This window comes from Argentina silus, assembly GCF_951799395.1.
Source record: "Argentina silus genome assembly, chromosome: 8".
NCBI classification, from domain to species: domain Eukaryota; kingdom Metazoa; phylum Chordata; class Actinopteri; order Argentiniformes; family Argentinidae; genus Argentina; species Argentina silus.
In genome coordinates this window covers 18,568,426-18,596,108 of record NC_139662.1, presented here as the reverse complement: position 1 = coordinate 18,596,108, position 27,683 = coordinate 18,568,426, and the positions used below count along the sequence as shown (strand labels likewise).

At 43.7% G+C, this 27,683-nt stretch overlaps 2 protein-coding genes across 3 annotated transcripts; both read left to right on the top strand.

Moving 5' to 3' along the window:
• Nucleotides 1-21,696, top strand: LOC310808055 (immunoglobulin-like and fibronectin type III domain-containing protein 1; the record flags this gene model as incomplete). Its single annotated transcript, XM_083674756.1, has 25 exons — nt 1-46; nt 3,367-3,489; nt 3,887-4,026; nt 4,213-4,312; nt 4,430-4,471; nt 5,782-5,824; nt 6,205-6,394; nt 6,873-6,989; nt 7,423-7,585; nt 7,823-8,095; nt 8,681-8,994; nt 13,315-13,645; nt 15,063-15,278; nt 15,926-16,050; nt 16,189-16,330; nt 16,416-16,709; nt 16,957-17,253; nt 17,465-17,644; nt 17,731-17,859; nt 18,035-18,349; nt 18,538-18,623; nt 18,974-19,166; nt 19,683-19,979; nt 20,127-20,453; nt 21,590-21,696. 25 exons carry the CDS (start codon nt 1-3, stop codon nt 21,694-21,696), a joined length of 4,590 nt encoding a protein of 1,529 aa, XP_083530882.1.
• Nucleotides 21,628-27,683, top strand: LOC310807764 (uncharacterized protein). Of its 2 annotated transcripts, none has more exons than XM_083674361.1 (5): nt 21,628-22,112; nt 23,834-24,318; nt 24,567-24,633; nt 25,544-26,246; nt 26,562-27,683. In XM_083674361.1, coding segments are annotated over exons 1-5 (1,536 nt in total). In that variant the 5' UTR covers nt 21,628-21,833; the 3' UTR covers nt 26,564-27,683. The 2 variants fall into 2 exon arrangements, with proteins under 2 accessions (XP_083530487.1, XP_083530486.1); XM_083674360.1 differs by having other exon boundaries at nt 24,567-24,729.

Genomic DNA, 27,683 nt, shown 5'->3' with positions numbered 1-27,683 from the left:
ATGTGGAAGAAGTCGAAGATCACAGACCCGACTGCCACAGGCCAAGGTATACATAAGTACTCCTTTCACTCATTACTTACCAGGTGCAGGCTAACACAGAGAAGACTGGGTCGAACCACCAATGACATGCAAACATCAAGTGTAGCACTATGGCGCAGTGCATCACCAATGGTCTGGTGGAGTGGCTGTGGGACTAGGTCTCAAGTGGATTTCAAGAGTGGAGTGAATCTCATATAAAAATAATATGATTATGTTATTTTTACATGAGAGTATTTTTAAGTGATGGTATTAAAACTGCTATGGTAAGAGCTTACCGGTCGGGACTAATTTGTTTTAGGATAGTGTAGAAGTTCCACAGAAAGTCCACAGAGCTGGCAGCTGCAATGTTTGGTTGCTGTGGAGTTGTAGTGAGAGGCAGGTAGGAATGATCAAGATAGGGATGCAAAGCAGTTGAAGAAATTAGACATTTTTTAAGATGAGACATTATTTAAGATAATTCTTTTTTTTTTCTTTTTTTTTTTTTACATTAGTGGAGTGCATATATTATAGAATTGCCCCAATTGAAACTCATGGGAACATGCCAGCTCATTTGATTTGGAGTGAAAATCGATCATGGATGAAGTGTTGTGGCTAAACAGCATGGGCGTTAGATAAACACCTCCTGGACTTTCTTTTTCTCCCTCATAACAAAGTGGTAAAGATTCTGCTGAGGGGGACTATGGAAATGATAACGTCCCCGGTCAATTATTCATCTACCTACAGTATGCTGCTGTTGCAGAATGAATGCACCAAGTTACCCCCTCAGCCTCTGACTACCTGAACCACCGTCAGATCAACCTCATGTCTGTCATCAAAGTCAAAGCCAAGTTTATTTCCACATCGGTGCAGTGAAATTCTTACTTAACGAGCAGCTCTCAACAATACATCAAACAGACTACATCTTGTTTCAAGACAGTCATCATCAGCAGTATCAGAAGCAGTGGCTGCAAGACAAAAGTCAATGAAGGAGACAGCCTGGATTGAAGGTTTAGTACGCTAAAAGTCTGATTGAGTATTGACTTTGCAGATGGACCCACGTCTCCAGAGGAATGCTGCTGTCTCTTGTTTACTCAATGACAAGCCTTTTTAAATGTATCCATTTAATCAGTGTTGACCGTAAACACTAGAAAATTGGAATAGCCCTGAGTCATTTTTTTAACAAGTTCTATGGCCTGGTTCAACGTCTTACAGAAGAGGAATCAGACACCTGGCAATCGAATCAAGTGATTGAAGGACGGCCATTAGGGAAATGTCTAATCTACTTTCAAATCTTAGGCATACAGCCTTTTACTGTATTAGGTGATTGATATTTCAATACAAAAATAGTAGAAATGATAATGAAAGCCATGCAGTGAATGTTTTAGAAGAACCTACTAGTCCTGAAGATGCCAAGTCAACAGCATCCATTCAAATGGATCAAATTGTCAGTTTTTTTACACTCAGATGTAAGTCCTTGTGGTCAAGGAAGAAGAATGGGCCTCCACCATCCATTCAACCAACAAAACAATGCTGACAATATGAAATCACAAAAAGCAGGACATTTCAAACAGAAATGTCCATTTGAATGATTTCCATATTTGTTTAATGCTTTTTATGTACAGTATAGCTTGTGGTTACCCAGTTCCTCAGGTTTACTGTCTTAGAAATAGTCATCCTAATTCTGTGGTTACTGGAATGTATGTTGGAAGCTTTCCAGTATAACAATGTGTATGTTCGCTTCCATAGACAATAGAACAGTAGAGAGGACATGACGTCAAAATCATTGAGTCTCTATGACCTCATCCTCTCTTCTGGATTTATTTCTACGGTCTTTTCGCCATCCTGCCAAAGCCTTAGGCCTCAGCCATGTCTTTGCCAGGAAGGTGCTTCTCTTGTCCCTTTTCATGTCATGTGATTCCCAAGTCCTCCCTAGGATTAATGTTCTCCTGTCCAATCTCCTTCCCTGTGGTCCCCTTGTCTTTGCACGTCCAGGCCCTGAGCAGGAAAAGCCATACAAGAAAAGAGGTAGAGCAACGTTCCGCTTTTCACTCCTTCGTGCTTTATGTGTTCAAATGCCGCACAGTGAGACAAACTGTTGTGGATTCAACTGTGATACAGCACTTGGAATGTGAACAGAGGACAGATGTATGACATCTGTTTCTGCTGCATTGTGCAATCATGAAATAGAATTGTGACTGTGTGTGGTTCCATAGTCATCTCATAATTGGTTGTTGTGAAGTGGAATATAGACTGTTTCTATGTATACATGTGTAATAACAATCAATTATGATTGTCAAAAATGCTCAACTTCACAGCACTCTACTTTCAAGTTCACATGGAAAGAGAAGAATAATCCAAAGTGCCCTACAGTCGGTCGAGTGCACCTTTTATTATTCTTGTCCTGCCATGTGAAAAGAAAAGACATTTTGAATCATCACAGAGCCTTGAAGTTGTGTGGAGGTGTTTTGCCACATGCTCCAGTACATCAAATTAGGGTTAAAGGGGTAATCTGGAATTGGTACATACATTGTTTGACTTTTAAATGAATGATATATAGCCCTTGATTCTTTTGAATAATATTACTTATGAATGCTTCATGAGCTTAGTTAAACTGTCTTACCCCATCAGAACCCGAAATATAAGCTTTTTTATTAAATTGTTCGTAAACAATGTAATTGTAAACAAACACCATATACTGTAGCTTCAGACATAGTCAAAACTATTGTTTGATCTCATGGATGGTCAATCCTTGCATCCATAGCTCCGTCTATGAATTTGAGAGTGGTAACATTTCTCCAGACCCATCCCCTCAGCTGTTTACCAAAATAAGTAGCGGGGAGGCCGCTTTGTTATTGTTTAAATCCCAGATTGCCCCTTTAAACCATGTTTTTATTTGTGCTCAAGTAATGCCAAAGCCAAGCAGCACCTGCTGTCCCGTGTGGTACACAGACCCAAGCCCTGCACCTGTGTTTTTGCTTTGCTTTATTTTAGGTTGTGTCCGTATCTCAATATGAAACATTTCCCTGTAGTAAGATTATGAATATCTGCAGCACAGATTTTCATCATCCACTAAAATGTTTATTTTACCATGTTGAAAATATCTGAAATGGGAGCGTTTTCAGCCATAGTGTGATCACAGCATGTCATGACTGACATCTAGTGGTATAAATGAATAGCTTTTTACTCATGCCGAATTCACAACACATTCATTTCAACGTGGTAAAGATACACTAGATGCATAGAAATAGATACTGATATATGCCACCATAAAACATGTTGATAAGCTCAATTTATGGTTCGCTCTCGTCTTCTCTGACTTATTTTCTGTCCGTCTGGCCTTTTGTGTAGTTGGCATCAAGAAGACATCAAAGGTTCCTGGGGTCATGGTCACGCAATATGTAGAGGAGCTACCGGAGGGCGTAATCATCCCAGACTTCCTTCGCAAACCCATCGCTTTAACTATCCAAGAGGGTGAGCACCTGGTCCTCTGTGGCTCAGTTGGTAGAGCATGGTGCTAACAACGCTTAGGTTGTGGGTTTGATTTCTGCTGGGACCATATATACTGAAATGTATGCACTCACTGCAATGTAAGTCGCTTTGGATAAAAGCGTCAGTTGAATGGCATGTATTATGATACCTGGACACTGAGCTCCACACAGCTTCCACACTTCTAGGAAAAATAACAAAGGCCTGGAGTGTTTCCTTGCAAGTTCACATGGCCAAGAAAAACATCTGAACCCTAGCATGACCACTCATGCATGAGTTATGACATATAAACCCACAAACCTTCATAGAATTCATACAAATACACCTTCGTGGTCTTCATTGACGTGGAAATGTAGGTTCAATCTTTGTGTACATCCTCCAGGGAAATTGGCCATTTTCAAAGCAAGGGTGTGTGGGGTGCCCAAACCAGAGCTGACATGGAAAAGACATAATGGGGATTTATCAGACACGGAGAAATACCAAAAGAAATTTGACGAAGCCACTGGTGAATACACTTTAGAGGTAAGTGTCACCTTGTCACAATCCATACAGTATTGTTTAAATTACAGTGTAAATTACTGAATTGTAAAACAGGTGTGTGTGTGTGTGTGTGTGCGTGCGTGCGTGCGTGCGTGCGTGCGTGTGTGTGTGTGTGTGCGTGCTTGCATGTTATTTGTATGGATAACATATTAATTTGATGGTTAACAGATTCCAAAAGTGTCTGGAGATCAGACAGACACATACAAATGCTATGCTGTCAATGAATATGGGAAGGCTGTTGTCACGGCAGCATTGAATGTGATTGAGGGTAAGAATGCAGAGGAATGCCTGTTTCTCTACTCTGCACATCACTTACTTGCATGAAGATATTAGTCTTAGTATGTTTGACCTAATCTTCATCATCATCTTCATCATTTTTAATTAGTTGGATTCAAGAAAAAGAAGGCCATGGAGGAGTTGGACGTAGGTGGGTATTTTCCATTCCTCTACGACTAGAGCCCCCCACAAAAAGAAACTGAAACGCTGATGAATGTGACATATACTACTCTTACAATAACCATACTGTATATAGCACCATGCTAGTAGTAGTATTATTACAGTAGTTAGTGGTGCTTCACAGTCATGGACTGAAATGTCACACCAATTTACATACACATAAACAGCATTTACAATGTTCTATAAAACTATAATATAATAATAATAATAATAATAATAAGCTTTTATTTACATAGCACCTTTCATACTTAAGAATGCAGCTCAAAGTGCCATACAATACAGGGCAAAAGAAAGAAAAAGGAAGAGATAAAAAAACAAGAACAACCAAAACATCAGCAAAGTGCTGAACAATACAGTGCATGAGAAAGAAAAGAGAACAGATTAAAAAACTAAAACAACTATAACATAATTAATCAATAATAAAATAATAAAAAGCAGCATCACTCAATCTAGTTGCATAGATAGTTGATCAATACAATACAATCAGCAGAGATAGCAGCATAGATAAAATGTTAATTGAAAGCTAAATTAAAGAGATAGGTTTTTAACTGCCGCGTAACGATGTTTACTGAGCTTGCTTCCCTGATTTCTTGAGGTACCGTATTCCACAGTTTAGGGGCATAGTTAATAAATGCAGCATCACCAACTTATCTTTTGGGTTTTGATAGTAACCTTCAATAAGCCAGCAGCAGAGGACCTGAGTGCTTTTGAGGGCGTATAGGTTGTCAACGAATCAGTAAGGTAGGATGGTCCCAGCCCATTTAGTGCTTTAAATACGCGTAGAAGGATTTTGAAGTCAATTCTAAACGATACAGGGAGCCAGTGCAGAGCAGTTAAGACTGGAGTGATACGCTCTCTCCTCTTAGTTTTTATCAGTAGCCTAGCAGCAGAGTTTTGAATTAGTTAGCTGTCTATAGACTTCTTGAAGACTACTTGAAATAAAATCATGAATCAGCATCCCACTGAGTTAAAACCTTGGCAATGTTTCTCAGATGAAAAAAGGCTGTCTTGGTCACCTTGCTTAATGTGGGAATTAAAACTCAGATCAGAGTCTAAGATAACACCAAGACTTGTAACCTCTGACTTAATCACGGGAGTCAGATTCCAAAGGCTGTTTAAAAGCATATACCGTTTGTTTTTGGGGCCAAGTAAGAGGATTTTTGTCCTCATTTAGCTTTAAAAAGTTATTGTTCATCCATTTATTGACAGCTGATAGACAGTAAGTAGAAGTAATGCACCAACAAAACAAATGTTGAACTGAGTTTGCTTTACTATTTTCAGAGACAACAGACCCAACAGAGTTCAGGAAATTGCTCAGAAAAAGGTAAGTGGGAGATTATGATCAATGATATGTGATTCCTGCTGGGACCATATATACTGAAAAATTAGATAAAAGCGTCAGCTAATATGTATATATATATATATATATATACTATATATTTGTACATAGAACCTACTGTACTGTATTTGGATGGGGTGACAACTGTTCAGTCCTGAGTGAAAGACTATATGACCTTTGTAGTTTTGTCTACTCAACCAATGCTTATCTCAGGTGTCACACGCGGTATATATCAATGCTCCCGAGTTTTCTGTTGAAGTCGAAATGTTGTTTTGTTTGGTGCAGTAATACAGCACTGGGGAGCATCAATATACTGTGTGTGGGAATCTTCTTTCTACACTTCATTGTTTCATGTTTGAAACCAGAGCTCGATTGGGAAAACAGGAGGAAAAGAAAGATCCTGGAGAGATAGATGACAAGTTCTGGGAGATCATCATGAGCGCAGACAGGAAGGACTACGAGCGCATTTGCACTGAGTTTGGCGTCAAAGACTTCCGAGTGATGCTCAAGAAACTCAGCGAGAGGAAAAAGGAGAGAGAGGAGGAGCAGTCAAAGGTTTGAGAATTGGGCCCTTGAGCAAAACCATGTGATGTCTCTGGTCGTACATTGCATATACAATGTGTAAATATACATTACTACTATGCATCTCTGGGTAGTATGGAGTTATGTACCATCCAGTATGGCACTGAGTCACAAGGTTATTTGAGTGCTAAATAGCACATTTCTAGGACTTTTGAATGCATTCTAGCATGCTGTGTTTCTACAAAATGCATTACAACCCACTGACTCATACCACATGCACTCTTTCTTTTTTTGGTATGCAAATCTGTATTTTCAGGTTTGTCCAATCAAAAATAAGCTCTCTTTAGATCAAATGTAATGAAGTAATGAAAGGCAATTTCCTTGACTTACTCATTACACCATTCTCCACCACCATTTCATCCTCTTGTTCTAACCTCCATTTCTCTCCACTTTCCCTCCTCTCATCCCGTTTCAATGTACTCTCATTCCCAATACCTGACTCCCTCCTCAGTACATTGAGTACATCAGTAACCTAAAACACATTGAAGTGAAAGGAGAAGGATGCATGGCCTCGTTTGAGCTTGAAATGGAGCTCAAAGACCCCAGCAGTAGGATTTTCCTTTACAAGGTGAGACAACTGAAAGCTGACCTGTGAGTCGATTTCCATGAGGTAAAGAAGGTATCATTCAATAACAATTTTCAACTTAAATAACAACATTATATATAAATTCCTTTGCAAAAAGGCTGTGTACTAAAGCCATTTGCCAATTGAATTTCTATGGTTCCAGTGTGAAAACCTTATCTCCTGTGCTTGTTACCATTCTTTTTTCATAATAATGATACATATCAATGACAAGATATGTTGCATTTCAACTCTCATTACTTCCATGAAATATGAGGACTTATATGTGGCTCAGTTAGTAGACCATAGAGCAACGCTAAGATTGTGGTTTTGATTCCCGCTGGGACCATATATACACAAAATGTATGCATTTGCTGTCCTATAAGTTGCTTTGGATCAAATTTGGTTCTGTATGCAACTCCGTGTTACCATCTTGCAGGATGGTGTAATGATTCCCTACAGTGATGAGAACGCAATGAAACACCAACTTAAGACTGTTGGGAAGAAGTTAATCTTTATTATTCAAGACTTGGTCCCAGAGGATGCTGGGCTCTATCAGGTGGATGTCGAGGAGGTCAATCTATTCTCTACAGACTTCAAGAGTAAGACAAAGAGAGACATATCATACATGCGGCATTAAATACTTTTTGAAAGTTCCTATTGCATGTGTTGGGTGATCTACATATTTGATGGATAGCAGTGTTTTGGATACCACATTATCTCAATTCCAATTGAAAGTAAATCCAAACTTTTATCCTTTAGCAACTTCAGAATCATAGATTTTTTGTCCTTGTACAGTATCCTCTTATGAGCATATTCCTCTCCCCTTCACCTTCCAGTTTCCGATGTGGACTTCATTGTCAAAATCCAGGAAGTAAAAGCCATGGAGAGAGAGGATGCCCTCTTTGAGTGTGTCCTGTCACATCCATTACCCAGGATCAAGTGGACGGCCAAGACCAGCACCCTGGAGGATGGAGATAAATACACCATCACTGTGTCAGAAGACAAGCTGATCCACAGACTGCTGGTGAAGGACTGCATGCAGCTGGATAAGGGCATCTACGCTGCTGTGGCCGGCATCAAGACCTGCAGCGCATGGCTGGTTGTAGAAGGTGACATCACAGTGCATCCTTGATCCTCATACTATATGCTGCACTTGCTGTACTTTTTCTCCCAAATACAAGAAACACTGATTTGTTAGTGATTAAACATGTACTTTGCAGCTCCACCTCAGTGACTCAAAAAACTATGGGAGTCAATGTACGCTATATTAGCTATATTGGTTGAAATGTCATGCCACAATCATCTCAAAGTCATTTAAATTAAGTCATTGAGTCTGTTCAGAGAATTTGGGATGATTTGGCCATGTAATTTCAAACATGTTAATTAAGGGTACATTGACTTCCACTGGTCTTTGGTTGAAAAATGTCAGTTAGTGGGTTAGTGATAGTGCCCAGGTAAACAGAACCAAAGAGTGGATTGAAGTCTGTCCTTTTCCATAGACTCCTTTCAGGAGTAAGGAACTAAATATGTGACTTTGTAATTTGGGTTAACAATCCCTTTAACACTTGCGACATCTGAGAGGAACGGTATTATGTAATGTTAACATCACTGTAGCTCAACAGTTCTGAATTGAGTTTAATTACCATGGTTACTGAGCTCATCGAACCATACTCTTTTATCTCTCTGTCTCTCAGCTGATTCTGAGCCTGGTGGCCGTGCTGGTAAGAGGAAGGCTCGTAAGACTACCCAGGCCGGTGGGGCCGGGGCAGGGGTTAATCTGCAGCAGGTGGCCCAAGAGCAGAAGGTTAAAATACAGAAGGAGAAGGAAGAGAGGATAGAAGCTGTCGTGAAGGCCAAAGAGGAGGTGGTGTCGCAGGCCCAAGAACACAAAGAGCCACCATCAACTCAAAATGGGGCTGGGGAGAAGACTGTGGATAGCAGTCTGGGTAAAGACAACAGAGAGGGACTTAACAAGTCTAAAACTGGAGGATCAGAGAAATGCAAACAAGTAAAGGAACAGAAAGTTGTCAGGGCAGTTGGCGATGGGGATGGATTGAAGGGCTCTGGCGATGTAATAAAAGGCTCTGGTGATGTAATAAAAGCTTCTGGTGCTGGAATAAAAGGTCCTGGAATTGCCATAAAAGAAGAAGTGATGGAAGAGCCTAAGATATATGAAAGCCAGAACAATAAGCGCACCAAAACAGGCCCAGTGGTTCTTGACAAAGACACAGGTAAGACCAATTATATTTCAGCTTTTTTAAAAACACATTAGGCATAGATGTTGCATACCGTACCTAAAGCCAGACGGACACTGCAATTTCAGCCACGAATTTCCCACAAGCCACATCTTCAGCAGAAAGTTGAAAAATCGGCTGTGAACCGCTTGTCATATGTCAACCTGACGCCCCTTGCTCACACAGTGTGAGTGGGTCAATGACATGAAGATGATACCCAGCCACGTCTTTAAATTCAGACATGTCAGAATGTGTTTGTCCTGGCTCATTTCTACTCGTGCAGTGTGAGAGGTGCTACGTGGCGATATCGGAAACGTCAACCAATGGGAATCCGGGATCAACGGCAACACACAAGACCACAGAGCACTGCTTTCGGGACCATGACATGGAGGAAAAACTTGTGAAGCTCTGACAGGGCCACTGATGAGCGTTATAAAAAAGATTGCGAAGGCTCTTCAACAACCTTCAATGTCTCGCTCCTTTGTGGGCCAGCACCATTTCTTCCGTTGCCGTGGCAACAAACAGACACTGAAAGGGAGGTCGAGAGGGGCCTCTTTGCATATAAAGAATCGCCTTGTGAGATCGCCCAGTTTGGGCTACCATCGGGTCTGCTTGTGCAGTATACCGTACATTGCATCAAGACAGAGTGATGTGGAGAATTTAACTTTAAATATGAGACACTCTCATCAGTTGGGCTCGTCTGCAATTATAAACGCACAGTGTCTGCCTGGCTTTACAGTACTTGACAAGGAATAGTAAATGCAGTGTGATAAGCTGTCACAGGTGGTAACGTTTATGGACAGAATTACACATGGGCACATTATTTTCATTTCACAGGAATGTATGTATTCAGTCCCTAAACTGTTCAGAGACTATTCAGTCCCTTTTTGTATTTTTTTGTCTGGTGAACGTTTGGATATTCTCATTTACATTATATTCATGGTATATGTCAGTGTACAAGGGAAGCCATGCAATATGACTGGCAGTTATGCGCATTGCTTTGTGTCTTGTTCTTAAAACTCTAAAAACAAAACTAAGTATCAGTTTCGTTTTTGTGGGCAAAATTGCCGGCAGTATTACATGGTTGGTCCTACACTATATGATATCCTTTTCAAGGTATTTGATGGTGAAAGTTGACACAATAATCACTGTTAGGAACATCAGAAAATGACGGATTTGTCCCAAATGCACAAGCAGGCGATGGAGACGGCTCTGGGCGTAAAAGGCGTGCTGACTCTCTTGCTCCAGCCACAGTCATTGGTAAGAGATCCAAAGAAATGGCTGCCTTGACTAGTGCATGGAGACAAACCCAAATAGGGGAGCAGTCGTTAAAATACAAGGTGCATCTTAAATGATTTCTATACAAATCATACAAAGCACCTTAAGATAGAATAACCGATAGATACTCACCACAGGTAAGGACTGAATTAACCAATTAACATTCAACACCAATTCTACTGTACTCTCTTTTCAACAGTTGTACATATTGGTCTATAGCCTATGAACCAGCATTGCAATTTGTAATAAAACAATGACATATTAATTAATACTTTCAAAACACACAAATCAAGACAAAACATGTGCAAATCAAAAACTGACATTCAACCTTGCCAGGATCAAGGACTTTTTCTGTCTGCTAAATCGCACTCACGGTGTGCAAGGATGCCACATAGAGTTCAAAATAAAGTATCTCTGCTGTCTCATGGACATCGTAAAAAGAGGTTTTGGGATATAGTATATCCCACTGTAAATTGTTGTAAGAAATATGGTATTTTTGTGCTGTTCAGCAGGCAGAAAATGTGGTTAACCCCAACATGAAGATTAGTTTAACAACCATAAATAAGCAAAGTGTATTCATTAATATTCATTAATACTTCCTAAAAAATAGAAAAGTGCCATGAAGTAGTGATACTGACAAAAGTTAATGTCATGCATGTAATTGTAACCAGTTCCTTTGTCCAGAACTCAACTTTATGTTTCTGTGACTTGTCTAGGAAGTGTCTTGGTGGTTCCAAACTTCTTCCATTTAAGTCTGTCCAATGTGTCACAATATATGACTGACAGCGTCTGTATTCAATTAACCCACATACATGTTTAAATTACTATTTTGTCATAATTATTGTTCCTCTGTTGTCTCTATCCTGTTGTGTTACCATTACAATTGTGGAGCTGAAAGTTTAATTTCTTAACCAAATGAAAAGTCATTGTGAAAAGTGCCAGCAGTGCCACCATTTTCATTTTAAGGCGAAATCACAGATCCCAACAATGAGCAACATGGCGGGCCAGGAATCACAGAGGAGCATGGCAGACAGGGCCAGCACAGCAGAAGTGACATGCAGGGCCGTAGTGACATGCAGGGCCAGCAGGGCCGTAGTGAGGGGCAGGGCCAGCAGGGCCGTAGTGACATGCAGGGCCAGCAGGGCCGTAGTGAGGGGCAGGGCCAGCAGGGCCGTAGTGACATGCAGGGCCAGCAGGGCCGTAGTGAGGGGCAGGGCCAGCAGGGCCGTAGTGAGGGGCAGGGCCAGCAGGGCCGTAGTGAGGGGCAGGGCCAGCAGGGCCGTAGTGACATGCAGGGCCAGCAGAGCCATAGTGACATGCAGGGCCAGCAGGGCCGTAGTGACATGCAGGGCCAGCAGGGCCGTAGTGACATGCAGGGCCAGCAGGGCCGAAGTGACATGCAGGGCCAGCAGGGCCGTAGTGAGGGGCAGGGCCAGCAGGGCCGAAGTGACATGCAGGGTCGGAGTGACATGCAGGGCCAGCAGGACCATAGTGAGGGGCAGGGCCAGCAGGGCCGTAGTGAGGGGCAGGGCCAGCAGGGCCGTAGTGAGGGGCAGGGCCAGCAGGGCCGTAGTGACATGCAGGGCCAGCAGGGCCGTAGTGAGGGGCAGGGCCAGCAGGGCCGTAGTGACATGCAGGGCCAGCAGAGCCATAGTGACATGCAGGGCCAGCAGGGCCGTAGTGACATGCAGGGCCAGCAGGGCCGTAGTGACATGCAGGGCCAGCAGGGCCGAAGTGACATGCAGGGCCAGCAGGGCCGTAGTGACATGCAGGGCCAGCAGGGTCATAGTGAGGGGCAGGGCCAGCAGGGTCATAGTGAGGGGCAGGGCCAGCAGGGCCGTAGTGACATGCAGGGCCAGCAGGGCTGTAGTGACATGCAGGGCCAGCAGGGCCGAAGTGAGGGGCAGGGCCAGCAGGGCCGTAGTGACATGCAGGGCCAGCAGGGCCGTAGTGACATGCAGGGCCAGCAGGACCATAGTGAGGGGCAGGGCCAGCAGGGCCATAGTGAGGGGGAGGGCCAGCAGGGCCGTAGTGACATGCAGGGCCAGCAGGGCCGTAGTGACATGCAGGGCCAGCAGGGCCGTAGTGACATGCAGGGCCAGCAGGACCATAGTGAGGGGCAGGGCCAGCAGGGCCATAGTGAGGGGCAGGGCCAGCAGGGCCGTAGTGACATGCAGGGCCAGCAGGGCCGTAGTGACATGCAGGGCCAGCAGGGTCGTAGTGAGGGGCAGGGCCAGCAGGGCCGTAGTTACATGCAGGGCCAGCAGGGCCGAAGTGACATGCAGGGCCAGCAGGGCCGTAGTGACATGCAGGGCCAGCAGGGCCGAAGTGACATGCAGGGCCAGCAGAGCCATAGTGACATGCAGGGCCAGCAGGGCCGTAGTGAGGGGCAGGGCCAGCAGGGCCGTAGTGAGGAGCAGGGCCAGCAAGGCCGTAGTGAGGGGCAGGGCCAGCAGGGCCGTAGTGAGGGGCAGGGCCAACAGGGCCGTAGTGAGGGGCAGGGCCAGCAGGGCCATAGTGAGGGGCAGGGCCAGCAGGGCCGTAGTGAGGGGCAGGGCCAGCAGGGCCGTAGTGACATGCAGGGCCAGCAGGGCCGTAGTGACATGCAGGGCCAGCAGAGCCATAGTGACATGCAGGGCCAGCAGGGCCGAAGTGAGGGACAGGGCCAGCAGGGCCGAAGCGACATGCAGGGCCAGCAGGGCCGTAGTGACATGCAGGGCCGAAGTGAGGGGCAGGGCCAGCAGGGCCGTAGTGAGGGGCAGGGCCAGCAGGGCCGTAGTGAGGGGCAGGGCCAGCAGGGCCGAAGTGACATGCAGGGCCAGCAGGGCCGTAGTGAGGGGCAGGGCCAGCAGGGTCGTAGTGACATGCAGGGCCAACAGGGCCGTAGTGACATGCAGGGCCAGCAGGGCCGCAGTGAGGGGCAGGGCCAGCAGGGCCGTAGTGACATGCAGGGGCAGCAGGGCCATAGTGAGGGGCAGGGCCAGCAGGTTCGTAATGAGGGGCAGGGCCGAAGTGACGTGCAGGGCCAACAGGGCCAGCAGGGCCGAAGTGGACCAGATCCTGAGTCTGATGAAGAGTCCTCTGCTGGGTCTGCCAAGCGTTCAGGGCGCACAAGGCAAGGCCCACTGCTCCAAGACACTGTGATTGGTAAGAGACCATACATGTACGTACGCTACATGGTGCACTGACTGCATGGAAGAGATGGCGTTCCCTTGCTACTGTACAGTAGTGTACATATCACTCAAGTTTGGGAAATGACTGAGACCGATATGATACTGACCAGAGAAAGGCTCCTACAACGGGAATGCTGAAGCTAATCTTAGTTGCGCAAATTCATTCAACTTTGGAGAATGTGCAGTAGTCCTTTACTCATATCAATAGAATCTTCTTTGCATGGAGTTTTATGGGAGTTCCATGGAACTCCTTTATGTCAGAACACAACTTTCTAACCACATTTAACATACGAACAGGGCTTAACTGTAGGCGTATTAATGACAATTAATTAAAAACCTAATCCCCCGATTCCCATGGAGAGGTCTGTCGTGTGAAGAAGTAGAAGAAGAAGAACAAGAAGAACAAGAAGAAGAAGAAAAAAAGACTGATATCAGAATGCTTACAATTAAAATGTTAAATTGCTAAATATTCATTAATACTTCTTAAACAAATAGAACAGTGACATGAAGTAGTGATACTCACAAAACTTAATGTCATGCATGTAATTGTAACCGGTTCCTTTGTCCAGAACTCAACTTTATGTTTTTGTGACTTGTCCAAGTCTGTCCAATGTGCGTCACAATATATGACTGACAGTGTCTGTACTCAATTAACCCACATACATGTATACATCCACCGAGCCCTTTATTACGAACCCTTTATTAGGAACACTATACTAATACTGGGTAGGGCCTCCCTTTGCTCTCAAAACAGCCTCAATTCTTCGTGGCATTGATTCCACAAGATGCTGGAAACATTCCTTTGAGATTCTGGTCCATGATGACATGATTGCATCACGCAATTCATGCAGATTTTTCAGGTGCACTTTTAAGCTGTGAATCTTCCGTTCTACCACATTCCAAGAGTGTTCTATTGGATTCAGATCCAGTGACTGGGAAGGCCACTGAAGAGCACTGAACTCATTGTCATGTTCATGAAACCAGTTTGAGACGACTTTTGCTTTGTGACATTGTACATTATCATGCTGGAAGTAGCCATTAGAAGATGGGTAAATTGTGGCCATGAAGGGATGCACATGGTCAGCAACAATACTCAAATAGGCTGTGGCATTCAAGCGATGATTGATTGGTATTAACAGGCCCAAAGTATGCCAAGAAAACATTCCCCAAACCATTACACCACCTCCACCATGAGAAGGTGTACAGGTGTTCCTAATGAAGTGCTCAGTGAGTATATATGACTATTTTGTCATATATATTGTTCCTCTGTTGTCCTATCCTGTTGTGTTACCGTTACAATCGTGGAGCTGAAAGTTTAATTTCTTAACCAAATGAAAAGTCATTGTGAAAAGTGCCAGCAGGACCATTCTCATTTTAAGGCGAAATCACAGATCCCAACAGTGAGCAACGTGGCGGGCCAGGAATCACAGAGGAGCATGGCAGACAGGGCCAGCACGGCCAGCACGGCCAACGTGACATGCAGGGCCAAAGTGAGGGGCAGGCCCGAAGTGGACCAGATCCTGAGTCTGATGAAGAGTCCTCTGCTGGGTCTGCCAAGCGTTCAGGGCGCACAAGGCAAGGCCCACTGCTCCAAGACACTGTGATTGGTAAGAGACCATACATGTACGTACGCTACATGGTGCACTGACTGCATGGAAGAAATGGCGTTACTGTACAGTAGTGTACAAGTTTGGGAAATGACTGAGACCGATATGATACTGACCAGAGAAAGGCTCCTACAACGGGAATGCTGAAGCTAATCTTATCTGCGCAAATTCATTTGTGTCAAATTAACCAATGTAGTACAGTTAACTTTGGACAATGAATGTGCAGCAGTCCTTTACTCATATCAATAGAATCTTAGCATGGAGTTTTATGAGAGTTCCATGGAACTCCTTTATGTCAGAAGACAACTTTCTAACTACACTTAACATACGAATAGGGTTTAACTGTCCCTGATTCCTATAGAGAGGTCTGTTGTGTGAAGAAGTAGAAAAAGAAGAAGAAAAAAAAGAAAAAGAAGAAGAAGAAGAAGAAGAAGAAGAAGGAGAAGAAGAAGAAGAAGAAGAAAAAAAAAAAAGATGAAGCAAAAAGGATGAAAATCAGAATGCTTACAATTTAAACGTTAAATTGCTATTTAAAAAAACAAAAACATATTGCATTCATTCTTAATATAACGATTGGTAAGTATATCCAAGCAGAACACATTTCAACGCATATAAAGTCCCTAACTATTTGTTGTTTTGCCTGTCAGATCCGGGGGTTCAGTTCGTAACTGGGCTGTTTAACGTCAACGCCCTCATTGGTCAACCTGCTGAACTGATGTGTAAGGTTAGCAGTGACAACTGTGACGGAGTCTGGTTCAAAGATGGCAAAAAGGTTAGCCTACGTTCTTTGTTCATTCTTTCTGAATGTCTAACTCTAACATGCAAGATAACTGTTAAAGAATAACATGGTACTGTTTGCAATGACGTTTCATTAATATTATCAATGTCTGGTTTATATTATTCCTGTCAGCTAGCAGCAGGGGATGGGAGTTCCATCTCTAAAGATGGGGCAACCCACAAGCTGGCCATCAACAGCTGCCAGGCGGAGCACTCTGGGATATACCGCTTTGAGGCAGATGGACGTAAAACAGAGGCAGTGCTTCATGTCCAAGGTAAGAAAACAAACACAAAGACAAGGTGTGACATCATTGCAGCTGAGTGAACTTAAATAACCCCTTGACCTGTGTCCTGTTCCAGACCCCCCCAGGTTTGACCCAGACGATCTGGATAAGTTCTCCCAGCCAGTGATAGTCAGAGTGGGGCAAAATGCCACCTTAAAACTGCCCTTTGTGGGCTGCGATCCCATGAAGATCCAGTGGTACATGGAGGGTCTGGAGGTCCTGGATGAAAACAATGTCAAGATAGAGAAGTCATCCAGCCACAGCCGTCTGCTCCTCAGCAAGTGCCAGCGTAAACAAACAGGGGAGATCAAGATAAAGCTCAAGAATGAGCATGGCACCATTGAGGCCATCACAAAACTTATTGTCCTTGGTGAGTAAGACGGTTTTAAAAAAAACGGTTTTATCATCCTTTTTGTATAGGGATCCATGTCTGATGCAGGTTTCAAACTTTCAGCAATTTCAGTAATGTTACACCCTCCTCCTTATGTGTTATTGTCCTCAATAGGATATAATGTCATATGTTCAGGGTTTGTTTCCCCTGGTTATACATACAGATGGAAGCAATCTGCTCTTGCCAGAATAAGGTGACCTCTCTCTCTCTCTCTCTCTTTTGGCAGACAAACCTACCCCACCCCAGGGCCCAGTGGAGGTGGTGGAGAGCTCAGCTACTTGTATTGACATCAAATGGAGACCACCAAAGGATGACGGTGGCTCACTTGTGAAACACTACAACTTAGAACGCCAGCAGGTGGGGCGTAACACCTGGAAGAAACTAGGGGATATCGCTGGCATTCCCACCTATCGTGACACAGACGTGGACCATGGCAGGAAGTACTGCTATCGTATCCGGGCAGTTACTGAAGAGGGCATCAGTGAGATGATGGAGACCGTTGACATCACAGCGGGCACCTTGGGTGAGCCAATTGTAGCCCTGGTGTCCTCTAGTGTGGATTTAATGGAGGGCATTCATACTGTAATAACATGGTTATAGAGGAAAATGCCAACTTGGATGCTTATGATTAAGTTTATGACAACCTAGGTATTATTACCTAGTTATTATCTAGTTATTATACAAAGATAACACTTGTGATGTACTGTATGTAACCTCTCCCTAAAATGTCACAGCCTTTGCCGGGGCCCCTGCTCCACCAAAAGTGGCCAGCGCATTTAATGACTGCATCAACCTTACATGGGCACCACCCTCCAACACTGGTGGGTCTCGCATCCTGGGCTACAATCTGGAGAAACGCAAGAAGGGGAGCAATCTATGGAGTCCCGTCAACCCTACAGATGAGCCTATCAAAGGTCTTTGAAGAGTTAATGCCAGTTGGTTTAGTAAATACTGTACAAAACCTTTACAGCGCCTAATGTTGCGCCTCTCTCGTCACCAGAAAAGAAATATGCTGTGAAAGATGTGGTAGCGGGGGTAGAGTACGAGTTTAGATGTGCTGCTATCAACGTCTCTGGAGCTGGCGAGCCTAGCAACCCCTCAGAGTTTGTTTTCGCAAGAGATCCAAAGAGTGAGTAGTACATGTTTCCTTTGTTTCTATGGTAATTTCATGATACTTCTCTTCAATATCCGTATGCCATGGGATCAAAGACTTTTCCTCAAAACCATTAAGTGAAGAAGGTTTTCATATCTGCACTACCTGAAATTGAGGCTGCCTCTAAATCTCGCTGGGTTTTTTTTTTCAGAGTCCCCAGGGAAGGTAATAGATCTGAAGGTGACAGAGACCACCTATACAAGCTTGTCCTTGTCATGGACCAAGCCCACAGAGGAAAAGGGGGTCCAAGATGAGGCCAAGGGTTATTTTGTAGAGGTAAGGAATGCTGAATGCACAGACTGGACTCGGTGTAACAGCAACACCACCCCCATCATCATGAATGCCTTCACTGTGAAAGGCCTGAAGGCCATGGCCATGTACTGGGTGAGGGTGATCGCTACCAATGAGGGTGGAGAAGGGGTCCCCCAAGACCTGGATAATTACATCATCGCTATGCCCCCACCAGGTGGGTGATGCTCTCATTTGGAATTTAAAGGTGCAATCAAGTATGTTTTTATGTACAGTGCATACAGTATGTGTTTTTGTATTGAGCAACAATTGTTTGTGTGTTCTCTTTGGTGGCCACAGAGGACAAAGGCATTATATGAGATGAGGTTAAAATGTACTCATTCATTTCGTGTAATCATTTCCCAGTGAGGCCACGCTTCAAAAATAACAAGATGAAGAGTTTCATGGTGGTGAGGGCAGGGAACTCTGTCAGGATCACCTTAAACTTCGAGGTAAGAGGTGTCATTGGTGACTCATCTTTCACTTAACACTGCTATTTTTTAGATGGCATAATATAATAATAATTATTATTCATTATTATTAATAATGGTTCTCTGTGGCTCAGTTAGTACAGTATGGCGCTAACAATGCTTAGGTTGTGGGTTTGTTTCCCGCTGGGACTATATATACTGAAAAATGTATGCACTTACTGCAATGTAAGCCGCTTTGGATAAAAGCGTCAGCTAAATGTCATATACAGTATTATTAGATGACATCATCAGTTGGAGGACGATTTACAGTATGGGCATACTATTGTCGTGGTATGAATCCTGGTAATGTTCTAAGCTTGTCTTGTTGCCAGGCTTCCCCATGGCCAGAAGTTACTTGGCTGAAGGATGACGTCCCTGTGACCAAGCGGGTCACCATCAGCAACTCTGATGGGTCATCTCAGATACTAGTCCCCTCCTCTGAGCGCTCAGATACGGGGATCTACACCATCATGGTAAAAAATATGGTGGGCCAGGAGACATTCAGTGTGGAGGTCAGGGTTACAGGTATGGTATCATCAAGTTCTCCCTGTGTTGCAGGCGGAGATGGATTGGAACATGCACATGATCCCAAAAACTATTTCATGTAGAGTCAACTCTGTCAACTCTATTCAAGGCTTTTCTATATACTAGTAAAGTACATACATTCTAAACTGCAGAATGTAAACTGGAGACATTTTTGCTGTCAGGCAGGCAGTAATGTTACAATTGCTAGCCTAGAGACGAAGTGGTACAAAAGTCAAATTCTATAAATATTTAGCTAGTCAAACTTAGTTTATCTTGGAGCGAAACAGTCCACATATTTTACAGTTAACGAACTAGACCTACCAGTCTGACCTGTCTCCAAAAGTGACAAATGTATCCAGTTATCCATTCTGCAGTTTATGACGTATGGACGTATTATACAACATTCAGAACACTGTAACCTTGTGACTGCAACCCTGGTGAGATTCTAGAATGTCCTCCTCAGGTGTCACAGCCTAATGACAGTGTCTCTGACCCTGTCTCTGACCCCGGCTACAGATGACCCAAAGTCTCCTGGGCCGGTGGAGCTGGAGGAAAATGTCCCAGGTACGGTGACAGTGATTTGGGAGTCGTCCCCTGATGAGAAGCGTGACAACCACCTCCACTACATAGTATCAAAGCGAGACTCCACCAAACAGTCGTGGTGCACAGTGGCCGACAGACTCTTCAATAACAAGTTCACAGCCTGCAACATCATGCAGGGGCGAGAGTACCACTTCCGCGTCTATGCCAAGAATGACATGGGCATGTCTGCCCCGTCTGAGTCACCCACATGGGGAACGGACAGGAGGAAAGGTACTGTGAACAGGCAAAGAGAGAGCCTCTGCAAAGTCAGATAGGGGCCTATTTTAAAGCACTAGCCTAGAATATTCCACATATTTCCACCTCTGTAATACAATCAATACAATCTATGACCTCCCTCTATCCCTGTCTCCTCTCTAGAAAGGTTTGTGGTGAGCAGGCCAGCCTACAAGGACTGCGATCTGCGCAGCGCCCCGGCCTTCCTTGTGCCTCTTAAACTGCATAACGCCCCCAAAGGCTACGAGTGCTACATGAGCTGTGCCGTGAAGGGGAACCCCAAACCTCGCATCACCTGGTACCACAATGGCGTCAGCATCAACACAAACACCAACTACTACATCTCCAACATCTGTGGAGTCTGCTCCATGCTTATCCTCCGCGTGGGGCCCAAGGATATGGGCGAGTACACCATCATCGCGGAGAACGCCCTGGGCCGGGCTGAGTGCTCCACCAAACTAATTGTCAGAGGTGAGGGGTTATCTTACGAGTGAGCTTCTTAGGAGTGAGAAGTGACATGATTTCATGTAATGTATTTGACTATAAAGGTTGTATGACATGATGATAACTATGTATTTCTTTCCCTCTTTTTTCCTCCTACATGCAGAATGAAGTATTATTGAAGTTAAAGCAAATATTGCTTTTTTTTTTCTTTGCTTTTTTTTTTTTTTTTTTTTTACAGTTATACAATGTGTAGAGGTGTTATTGTGTAATCGATGTGGGAAATGTCAAGTACTGGAGGATACTTCTGTGATACTACTGTTGAATGTACTTCTCATCCAAAATGCATGGCCAACACTGCTTGAAAGCTATGCAGGATGAGCAAGATGGGATCTATCATCAAGGTCAATTGAATTCAAGTAAATACATAAATAAGGATTCCATTCCTGAGTTGGAAATTGCTAGTAATTTCATGCACTGAAATTATTAGATTGAGATGAGTTTGATCAAACTTGATCAAAATCTCTTACAATTTTGATGCATATTCACTTCCAAAGATCCCTCTCCAATTCATGATTTGTTATAATCTAAAACTAATTGTATTCTAAATAAAGTCTGAATAATGTTGACATTCCTATGATTTATTTAAGAAACAGCCAATTGTTTGCATTTGAGTGTTTTTTGTGAGTCAGAAAAAAATAAAAGGCTTTTTGGGCAAGGTCGATGTGGTTGTGGAATAATGTGTTTTACTGTAACTAGCTTGCCAGGTAAAGGCATTACTGAATGTTGGTATGGTAAGATATTGCTGAAGGTAGGCCTACAGTATCTATCAAACTTACTATTCCAACCATGGAAACCATAAAGTTAACCATATGGATGACACACATGAAACATTGCATTGCACAACTACTGTAGTCAGAACTACTATGATAACCTAGTCATATTTCATATTACATTGTCATATTTGGCCTACTCCCGTGTCTCGAAAGAGAGGGCACGTGCACATGGCCTGGTGGCCCCTAACTGTGACATGAATAGCAAATGATATACATTACCATGGCACGTGAAGGTCTCTGATTAGGTAAGAGCACACATGGTGCAGAGAAACCAGCCACTCACAGTAAGGAAAACGCCCCCTCAACTCGCGCTTTCTCTTCCTGAAACAGGGTACCACATCCACGTCTCCTTCCTTTTCCATCTGCTGCCCAACCCCTTCACAAACAACGCGCTGTTTTTCGCTACTTTATTGCGCCGATTGAATGAGGACCATTAAGCCCTGTACGTATATCAATCAACAAATAGGAATAGGACGCATCTCGGTAAATCCCTGCGTGCGCTTTCGGAACGATCTTTAAACTACCCAGTCCTCTAAATACCAGCTCTTGCCTTATAGTTCGATACTGTTTAAAAATGACAGCAAAACACCGAAAAGGAAAAAGCAACCACAAAAATGAGGATAACTCTTTTAGACAAGACGCTCTGGAATCTGAGGTGCGAGGAGGAGGAAGCCAATATACCCTGTTGTTCATTTTATTCCTTCTGATTGTGATCGGGGGTGCCACAGCATCATGGTTTTGCTTTCAGCAGCACCAAACTATAACCTACTTAGCAGACAACCTCGTGGGCATGCAGATGAAGATGGTGAAGCTTCAGTCCTTCCAGGAAGAAATCCGACAGTCAAATGATAAGGTAAATGAATAATAATAAATGAATTATGATGTCCTAAGTAGACTACTCATAACCCCAAGTTAATGCAATAAATTGAAGGTAAACTGATATTTCGAATGCTCAAAGAAGTTTAAATCCTTTACGTTTGGAACATTGTGTACATTTAGTTTGCAAAATCAATGAAAGGAACGTTTTCTATGAATAGCTAGAGGTACAAATGATGCGAAAGTCACATTTGGATCTATGGATAGACTCTGGCCTACTGTCCAGTTGCCAGAAGAAGTTCAGGATATAGTCGTTGTGTCCGTATCTTATTTCATACTGCCAAGACACTCACTGAAGAGAGTCGAAATGTTGCTATTTCTAAACCACTCACAAGGTGAGGCGTCACACAGCTGTTGGCATTTGTAATGGGGATTAAACTTGACCTAACATACAATGTGCGCCCACTTTACTGCGCAAATAGTTTATTGCGCCAATAGTTTAAGCGCACAGAAGCCAGTGATGTCTGATATGATATAATAAATATTGCAATTTGGAATAAGGAAATTCTGCCCACGTTCTGCTATGAAAGTAGCTGACCCCTTTATTGTTGTTAACATGGTTGACAGTCATGGTGTTGATTTCAGTGTGCAGTTGCTGGGATATAAATAGCCTGTGTTACATTTGATATTGACCTTAGTTGTGAGTGTGTCCTTCTATTAGTTGAGTTGTTGTCTGCAAGGGCAAATGGAAGGCACTAAGTACTTCAATTAAAAACTGTATCTGAAGAAGCCTATAGCAGATCTAAGCATGTCCGTCTCATCATTGCTAGAACAGGTTACCCCTCGGGCCCGGTGCTTTTAATCTTCCTTGAAATTATGGAAGATTAAAAGTTTATCCAACTGAGTCAGACATTGCGTCACAGTTGAGTTTGCCCAAACACGGATCCATGAATATCCTGTGGAGAATTATAATGGATGAATTGTGAAATGTTAGACGGAAACTGATGATTTACCAACTTTGGAAAAATATTAAAGATGATAAATCCTGTAGAGAGAAGAAACATCTACAGAGAAATGTGTCTAAAATGAATGAAAGATGACTACTACAGCTGTGTCCAGCTTTTAGCATATTGCACATTGACCTCATTATACTTCATGTTGCGATTTGACCTTCTGTGTCACAGTAAATATGAAATGTATGTAGCTAGCTGCTACACCCTCGTGTGAAGGTTTGTTTGCTGTACTGCTGTACATTGAAATTCCCCCCTAGGTTACTTATTGTTGAAAAACCACTTAAGAGGTGCCATAGATCCTTTTACATGCAGGGTGAAGTGAAGGCCGCAGTTTAAAGCAATGCCTTGCAAAAGCATACACAAACTAGTATCCTTTACCATTACATGCAGGCTATGAATAGTGGCGGCATTGCTAGAAAGCACTTACTGTACCGTGCACTGATCTGTCCTCGTTTACTGTGACAGACACAGTCATTAACGTGGCATTCCCCTGAAGCACCTCTTTGAGGTTGGCACAATTCAGGAGTGTTCCACCACTGGTAGAGCAAGGACAAGAAGTCACTGCAGACAAAATGGCAGCTCACAGGACTATCTTACTACTACTACTACGTGGAGTGCTGTATGCTCACCGTGTTCATGTCCATCTTGGTTCTATGCCTTCTCATCTCTTCATGGATAACGTCCTAGTTCTTTAAAGCAATACACTTGTTGCTGACTCAGGAAAACTGTTTATTTTTTGCCACAGCACAGTTCAGAGGGCTTTGAGAACCGCCTGAACACCCTGGAGGACTCGTACATGTTGGCACAGAAGCAGGTGGGCATGGCCATGGCCATGGCCGAGCAACTGAAGACCTCAGACATGCCCGCCCAGGTGCTCTCCCTCCATATGGAGATGAAGGCCCGGCTCTCTGAGATGCAGCAGGCCTCCGTGTCCATGGAGCAGCTGAGCCAGCTCCAGGGCATTCTGCAGGAGAAGAGCCAGGAGTTTGAGGCAATCAGGCTACAAGTAGAGGGTCTGGGGGCGGTGAGCTCTGAGCTGTCAGAGAGTGTGGAGGCCCTCACGGGGGGCCTGGCGGCAGCAGAGTCTAAGCTGGAAGAGAGGGCTGGGCTGGTGGGTACTCTGAGTTCTTCCCTGGAGGGCCAGTCCTCAGAGCTCCTGGGGCTGAAGGAGCATCTGGCTGCACAGCAGGCTCAGCTGGAGGCCAGAACACAGGACATTGCAGCTGTTAGGTAAGTATTATGGTTAAAAAAAAGAGGCAAATCGGCCTCCTCTCTACCTTTTGAACATTCTCTTACAAAGGCAAAAAGAGGAAATCCCAAAATTATAGACAGCCTTCAAATAGATTGATTTATAATCTTATTTTTTATTATAAAAAGACAATGCATTTCTTTTTTTCAAAGCTCTGTCTACCTCTGTCTGTGTTTTTGTCTACCCGTCTCTCTCTGTGTCTCACTGTGTTTTCCTGCCTGTGTTTCAGAGAGCTTATAGAGACAGAGCGGTCTCAGCGGGCACGGCAGGCCAACGTGGAGGAACAGCTCACTACGGTACGTCAGAGTCTGCATGAGCAGAACACAGCGGCCAAGAGTTTGCACTCTGAACTCAGAGCCCAGCTGGACACCATACAAAACCAGTTTTCCCAGGTAACACCTGCAGAACACCTGCAGCCAATCACATATCTTATTGTAAAAAACATTTGGTGCCTTTCTTAGTTTTAAATCTGGAGTAGTTGAGGGGTAGAGGTATATTTGGTCCTTTATTTTTGACTCTGTTATTTCATTCAAATGCTCTCATCTCAGCATTGGTGTGTGGTATGACAAGAATCCTTAGGTATGTTGCCGTGCACAGAGGAGGACGTAGATATTCTCCTTGCTATTTTTGTTTCAGCGTGTGTCCATGGGGAAACGGTATGAGATTGCTAACCGTCTAGTGTGAAGAGGCTAATTGCCTGGTGAAGAGATGAATTATTGGCATTTTAACAGCACTCTCATTCACATGCTACAATGTAGGCCAAATTCATACAGTATACCAGACATGTTGTCCCTTCTCCATCTCCCGTCCTGGAGAGCTACAGTGTACTAGGTATGCACACATTTGTTCTGGTGTTGGTGCTGGGCTGGAACAAATGCTCAGTAGTTCTTCAGTACCAGAGTTGGAAAACCCCTGATTACAAAGTCCACATACAGTGCCTTTGGAAGGTATTCAGACCCCTTCACATTTTACACATTTTGTTGTGTTATAGACTCAATTTAAAATGGATTCAATTAAAAGAATTTGCCATCAATCCACACACAACATCCTAGAATGAAAAAGCGAAAACAAGTTTTTTGAAATTTCAGCAAATTTCTTAAAATGGAAATACAGAAATACCTCATGTAAATAAAGGTCTGAATACTTTCCAAAGGCACTGTACTGTTTCCCCAATGTCTAAGATAACCTCTTGGCTCTTTGTTCCAGCTGGACGTCAAGGTTCCACTGACTGAAGACAGCCAATCATCTGAGCCCGCTGAGCAGGTGGAGGAAGAGGAAGCTGTGCCTGCTGCTGAGGAAGAAGAAGCTGTGCCCGCTGCTGAGGAAGAGGAAGCTGTCCCTGTAGCTGAGGAAGAGGAAGCTGTCCCTGTAGCTGAGGAAGAGGAAGCTGTAGCGGAGGAAGAGAAAGCTGTCCCTGTAGCTGAGGAAGAGGAAGCTGTCCCTGTAGCTGAGGAAGAGGAAGCTGTCCCCGCTGCTGAGGAAGAGGAAGCTGTCCCCGCTGCTGAGGAAGAGGAAGCTGTCCCTGCTGCTGAGGAAGAGGAAGCTGTCCCCGCTGCTGAGGAAGAGAAAGAGGAAGCTGTAGGTAAGGAAGAGGAAGCTGTCCCTGCTGCTGAGGAAGAGGAGAGTCAGACAGAGGAGGATCAGGCTGCTGCTGAGACGGAGGAGGTGAAGGAGGATGTGGTGGAGGAGGGAGCTCAGCTGGATGGGCTGCCTGTTGAGGGAGAACAGGAGGACTCTGCTGTACCAGCACCGGAGGAGGTGTTGGAGGAGGTGCTGGAGGAAGTGCAGGTTCAGGACAGCATAGATGTAGAGGAGCCGATGGAGTCGGAAGGGGAGGAGGAGCAGGAGGAAGATGAAGAAGAGCAGGAGGAGCGTACCATTGATGAAGTTGATGCCGCACTGGAGGAATGTAAGTATTTCACAAAGTTTTATACTTCCACTGATATGACCTCAGGTGGTTTAACCTTCAAAAGTATTCGAACAAATTGTCAGTTTGTGGTCTTTTAAACTTTATATTTGACATTTGATGTCTATACCTGTCTAATACAGTAGACTCTAATTACTCAATATTGGCACTCCCCTGGACTAAAGCCTCTTGGATTCATATCCAGGCCATTTAGAGAGGAACATTCACATACTGTAGAGAGAAGGAACTCTTGACTTATAGATGTGCTCGGAACATTGGTATCTCTCTAATTGTTTGCAATTTGATTGTGTTTTCCAGAGAGAATGTACTGTATGCAGACAGGACAGTCTTCCACAACCACCAAACTCACAGAGAAGAATGGACACGTTCAGTCTGCATTGTTATGACAAATGGGAAGGCATTGCCGATGTTAAGGTGCAATATAACAGTGGCGTTTTTCTATCAAAGGGAAAGCTAAAGCTGGTCACAAGAATTCACAGCCAATGATCTGCAGTTGGTACTGCACTGTACCACACAAAGTGTGTATGAGAGGGCTATCTGGTTAGGAAATGGTTAATATTCAGGACTCACCACCAACCAATACCAACCTCAGAAGCCTTTTTATATATATTTTAACAACACAACTTGTCTTTCTATAGATTATAAAAAATGATATTTTTCTGCAAGCTCAGTTGAAACTGTCTCAGCTCAAAGTGACGGTCTTTGCTAACAGGGGAAAAAAAACAAGAAGCCAATGGAAAAACAAGAACAGTCATACACACACACACACACACTCGCTCACTCAATCTAACCAAGCCAAGCCATAAAAGGTGCCTGTCTAGCTGACATAAAAATGTCTTTCCTTTTGTCATTGTCTGAAATGTGTCTTGTTACTGGGATTTTCATTGGAATAAGGGATACAGAAGTAAGAATATTGTCTCCCTTTTGTTTACACAGGCAAATCAGCCTACAAAAAGAGTAGCACTCAGCAAGGGGCGTATCTGTGAAAGTAACCTTTTTTTTTTTCATGTTTCACTAAAGTCTGTGATGGTGTTTAGTACTGTAGCTAAGCTTTTTTTTTTGTTGGTCTTTTTGTTCGTTGATTATTTTATTTTAATATTTTGTCTGTTCTCACACAAGGTGTACTGTGACTGCCATAGCATGGGTTTAGTCCCTCTCAACAGCTCATCTCACATCTCTGTGATGTACTTTTTTAAAATAAACCCTGGTTCCTCTGTTTTTTTACACTCAATTTAAAGTCTCCTTGTGTATTCTTCTCTCTGATTGGTTAATGTAGAATGTGTAACTTTACATTAAGGTGCCCATTATAACAGGTTATAAATTATTTGACTACTGTAGTTTATAAACTATTGATGATATGCTTATAACTACTTAATTAACCATTAACAAGCAGTTATAACTCAGTTTAGATTGTTCAAT